Source organism: Capsicum annuum, chromosome 1 (assembly GCF_002878395.1).
Source record: "Capsicum annuum cultivar UCD-10X-F1 chromosome 1, UCD10Xv1.1, whole genome shotgun sequence".
Lineage (NCBI taxonomy): Eukaryota > Viridiplantae > Streptophyta > Magnoliopsida > Solanales > Solanaceae > Capsicum > Capsicum annuum.
The window spans coordinates 208,781,728-208,787,508 of record NC_061111.1 but is presented as its reverse complement, the minus strand read 5'-3'; the positions used below and the strand labels follow the sequence as shown (position 1 = coordinate 208,787,508).

Sequence of the window (5,781 nt, the reverse complement as noted above, 5' to 3'; positions counted from 1 at the left end):
TGTTTAACGTATTTATAATGTATATAGGTGGGTATATATAATGTATATTGAAAAAAAGTTTTTTTTTTTATATTTTGACCGGGTTTGATCGATTTTTTAACCGGGTTTAGGTGGGTTTGATCGGGTTGGGTTAAGTGGGCCGGGTTAGGGTTGTTTTTATAAATTTTACTGTTGAGCGTGGATCGGCCCGGCCCACTTAACTCCAACCCGGACCGGCCCACAACCTGGTTATTTTTTACTAGCCGTTTTCATGTTGGCCCGGCCCGACCCACTTGGCAGCCTTATTATAAACTAATATTGAAAAAAGTATAGAACTTATTAGAAGAATTCTCCTCCTAATTAAACAAGATTCTTTAGTGACTACATTGTTGATGATATTGTGTTTTTAATATGAGAATAGGATATTCTTCTATTTATAGAGGTACAAAACTCCTCCAAGGTTAGCCAAATATGAAAGAGTTTTATATTTTACTTTCAAGAAAAGTAAAAGTAATTATAGTAACACTTTTTTCATTCCAAGAAAAGTGAACTCAATTTTGATAAGAAAATCATGGCAAAATCCTAAACAAACTTCTCCCTTTTTGGCTTGATTTTCTTGACAAAACTTGATCCACCTTCTTCATCTGCATGGTTTTTGTTTTTCACATAATTTTTATCACTATTGTTTTGCTGCTTAAAATGGAGCCCTTTTGGGTTAAAAATATATGAGTCATTTCGATTAAAAATATTGGAGTCCTTTGTTGTAAGTGAACAAGATTGAAAGTAGAAACTTGTGCATTAAAAGCGAGCACAAATTAAAAATGGAACTCATGCGTTAAAAGTATATGCATGAATTGAAAGAAGCTGAATATACTTTGATTTTAAAGATGAATTAGCAGCAAAATTATTGAAAATTTGTTTGAAACTTCTTCTCGACATATGCATGTACTCTCTTGATCAAAATAACCTCTTCATTATCATCAACTTGATTGCAACTTGCTTTGGACTAATCTTCAATCTTGATGTCCATAGGATCGTTGACTCTGTTACCACTTGTTGAGTTTAAAATTGATAGAGTGTCATGCAGAAACTATTAGTTTACAAACTATAAAAGCAATAATTCAAATAAAAAGAAAAACATACTAAAAAATAAGTTATTAATATGATTTGGTCAAACGACCAACATATTATAAACTAATATTAAAAAATAAAAAGTATGCAACCTATTGGAAAAAAATCTCCTTTAAACAAGACTTTTTAATAAATTATAATGTGGATGCTATTATATTTTTGACATGAAAAAATGAATCTTCTACCCATAGAGTTACAAAACTTTTCCAAAGAAATTAGTCAGAGATAAAAGATTTTTATATTTTATTTTGAGGAAGTAATTATAGTAATACTTTATATGGAATCATTGTTGCTGACCACATTGTCTCTTTAAGTTTTGGTAAAAAAAAATATCGGCTGCTTCATGGAAAAGATGTCTGAATTGATTTGTTTGGTTTGAATATATGATTTAGAATTCGACTAATTCATTTTATAATTAAATTAATTTAAATTTGCATTGAAAAATTTCACTTTAAGAATAAATATTCAGTTAATATATACATTCTCTTTAAAAGAAATACTTAGACCAAATAAACATAAAATTGTCTTCTATTAATTAAAAAAATTAGCAAGGATGGATGGATATTTAGGTTATTTGTTTTAAAAAGAATTGTTACTTAATCTTTATTGGAGAGAAATTAAATATCTATATTTAATAGTAGGCGAATTAAGAAAAGAAAAAATTACCCGGAAAAGGAGAAAGGACCACTTTCTTGTGAAATCTATTTTTTTTTTAAATGAAAAAATTACGTGATTAAAGGGTAAAAGCGACTTTCTTTACTCTTTTTATACATGCATTTAATATTTTTTGCATAATTATTCTTTTGTTACTGGATCTGCGGCATATATTTGATGTGTAATTGTAATAATATAACTAAATATGAGAAATAAGAAATAACGAGGCTTATGATGATGATGAGGCGCTTCTCAAATATGAAGAAGATGACAAAAAAAAAAATCCATGATTTCACTACAAAAGTGAATGCCAAGTCGGCAAGAAGTGAAACACTACCAAGTGAAATCTTTGGTTCTTATTGATACCTTTCATTGGTAGCCTTCATAGGTTCAGGTGACTGACTACCAGACACTGACAATTAACATTCTACTTTCACGAAAGATTGTGCTATATTATTCTTTCATGTAAATTTAGTTGTTCAAAACTATACTGCAATAAATAACTAGGTGGCCGGAGAGCAATGAATGAATTTTGGACTTGGTCTATGTAAGAGACATGACATTCAAAATGTGACGGCAGAAGTTGACACAAACTTGTTTGGTACCAACATTACAGGGAAGGGAGATCCACCATGGATTATGATATTAAGGTAGAATCAACCATGAAGGAAGTATGGCGCGGAGGAAGATAGTCGTACAACCCTCCTATAGAGAGGCTAACATGGTGCCTCTATCAGCCATGTCCACAAGGTGAACATCATCTACTCAAATTTTGCAAATTTATCAAGAATAACAAGTGGATGGAATAGATCACTTGAAAGACACACACAAAAACTTGAAAACAGAAAGAGATATATACTACTAATATAAACTGACGAAATTCATATCTAGTACTTTTAGAAATTCAGGCACTAGAAACTACATTTGAAAACGAAAACAGCAACGAAGAGAAGCTTTATAACAAGACAGGATCCTTCTACAGAAAGAAAGAAACAGTTTTGGCTTTTGAAGAACAAAAAATCAAAGTACACTTTACGGAACATGGATGTACTACATATAACATATAGATCCAAAAACATCATATTCTACCCCGCTCTTTTCCCTTGTCTGTTCATCACCAACTGCTTCATTAACTTTTTCGGAATATTTACCTGCATAATTTTTTATAATATCAAAATTAAAGGTATAGAGATACATTTTCAAGAATCTCACAACGCTTTCATAGCGTGCATAGAAACAAAAGAGCATGTAACAACATAGGCTTCTCTCCATTGGTGACTATCTCAAACATTAGGCAATCCCCTTACTTTAAGCAATTTGCAACACAGAAGTTTCGCCATCCACCTCCAATGTAGGTGATATTGCTACAGGAATCTATAATATATTATAAGTATGAAGTCCTAGAAAAGTGAATTGTACTTTTTGCCCTTCGTTAAAATATTTTACAACAGATAAAATTGTCTTTTAACCTATTTTCTTAAAGTTTTATATTATTATTTTTATAATATTTTATTAAGGAATCCTAAATTATATGGTAAAAGAAAATATATTTAAAAAATTATAGAATCCTAAAATAAATGATAAGAGAAGAATATATGATAAAATATAAAAGAAAAAAAGTCATTTAATTTACATTTTTATTAGTTATATAAATAAATTATTATTAAAATTTTTATTATTTTAATGAATAAACTCACGTCAAAATTGGAATTGGATCAACCATTCCATATACTATATATGGAAAGTTCATAATAGACTTATGCAACTTAATTGTTGCAATTCTTATGCAACTTAATTGTTGCAATTCCAATATAGAAATTAAGTTTTTCAACAAGGAAAATTTATTCATAATAGTCAGAATTTTGAAGTTAATTGAAATTTTGATTATTAATTTCCTTATTGAATCACGTAGGGAATTTTAATGTTTAAGAACTATATTCATTAAAATTAACCTTAAGTAAATTATTTTCCCCAATTATTATATAACATAATTATAAAATCTTTTTAACACCAATTTTCTCTTAAATTGGTTCACATATTTCTCAATTCTCATAAACAATTAAGAGATGCTATAAAGAAGAAACATAATATTGGTAAGGAAGGAGAAAATATTATTAATTTGCAAGAAGAAGCTATGGTATTCAAAGCAAACCTCATGATGAACTTTGAACATCATATCTTAATAAAAATAGTCAAGATTTGGAGAGGATCAATGAAGAAACTTTAAAAGATCTTGAGCTTTTCATGGAGATTAGTTGAATTGTATACCTAATTTAACTATTTTTCCGTTAATTATTACAAACCATAGTACCTCTGTGGAAGATCAAGTACGACAATTTAGTTTCTATAAGAAATATGTGTAAATAAAACATACATGAATATTGTGTAAATTTAAAGAATGATAGTGCATGAGTTAGTTTATTGTTTATGTAATGACAGTACATTAAAATAAAATTTTTACCATGATAAAATAATTAAAGTGACAAGAAAGAACATAAATCAATAAATCATTTGTAAAAATGAAAAGATTAGATGAGACACGACAGATAATAATATATATAACATACAATAGTTATTTACGGAGTATCTTATTTAAAGAGATATAATATTCATTTTACATTTAACTGCTACCTTTTACGTAATAATTTTATTTTTATATGTAATTTTATTAATTATCGTGAAAGAAGCACGTACACTAAACTAGTATAAACTAAACGTCCATGACCTTTGCTCGTCATTTATCATTATCGTACATCTCCTGTTCTTGAGACCGTTTAACCTCGCAAATGGTCTTGGAACACACTGAAACAGTTTATAACCCGTTTCACATAAACACAAGTTTGCATGCTTCACACTTTTGAGTTTTTTCTCATAATAAAATGATTTCTTATACTTTTTTTTTCTTCTGTGGAGTATGACAATGGAAGTAGAATTTAGTTTCGATAACTTACCAGAAAACTCTTTGTAAGGTTATAGGATTTCATGGTACAAACAAATTGAGAGTGACTGAGATGCAAGCCCTTGACAGTTCCTACACTGGGAACAACCTTGGATGGTGACATGACGTTGGGCTTCGTTTTTTCTGTTACATTAGTTAATTACACAAAAAAAAGTCATGTAAGAAAGATGACATATGATACTTCTGATACTCGAATACTCAGTTGATTACTCAGAAGTTCACTCAACCAATAAAAATTATGCAAGAAAGTCGATTTTCCTTGTTTTGTAACAAAAAAGTCACTTTGTTTTTGCTATTTCACACGCTAAGTCACGCCAAGTGTTTCATCGTGTAAGCAGTATAGTATATATACGAAACCTCAAAAATGACCACATTAACTTTGTTCTTGTAACAAAATTTAATCTGTGCAATAAATAATAGCATAAGTCATGGACACCTAATGGTGACGTAACACATAAATTTTGGAGGTGTCTAGATAATCATTTTGTAAGTTGGAGTGTTCAATTGACATAACGGAGATGCATAAGAAATTAGATACGTCATAAAAGTTCACCTATCTTTTTTTCTTGCAGATACTCTGCATATTCTGTGTCACAACGAGTTGAATCAAATATGGAAACATCAAAATCCATGTCTCCTTCATGTCTGAAAATCAACATATCTCCTAACTGCAAATCATGTTCCTCTGCAAACTTTTCCCATCCATCTTTGAATCGTCGTCCGTTCAGCTTCACCAACCACTTCTTGCCAGCCCTTTTCAGTACAACATGTTCAACATGGTCATGTCCCTTCAAATACTTCAAGAAACCAATAGGTACTTTCTGCAATACATAGCATGAGTGATACATTGCAAGTTAGCACTTCAACTTTGAAACTGTACATCACGACAACTTAATTTACTCTCCAATGGCAAACAATACAACTTGTTTTCACTGTGTCTCGTGGACACCAAACACAGACGAGACACATAAATTTTTGGAGGTGTCTAGATGGTCATTTTGTAAGTTGGACTGTTCAACTAGCACAATAGAGACAAGTTGTGGTGTCTAATGCGTAGG

The 5,781-nt window shown here is 30.0% G+C and overlaps 1 protein-coding gene across 1 annotated transcript; it reads right to left on the bottom strand.

The window, feature by feature from the left end:
* Positions 1-4,464: 4,464 nt before the first annotated feature.
* On the bottom strand, positions 4,465-5,571 carry LOC107862141 (B3 domain-containing protein REM10-like). Its single transcript, XM_016707612.1, has 3 exons — positions 5,277-5,571; positions 4,716-4,846; positions 4,465-4,566 (listed from the first exon to the last, which is right to left on the bottom strand). The coding sequence occupies exons 1-3, from the start codon at positions 5,569-5,571 to the stop codon at positions 4,465-4,467; spliced, it is 528 nt and encodes a 175-aa protein (XP_016563098.1).
* Positions 5,572-5,781: the final 210 nt, after the last annotated feature.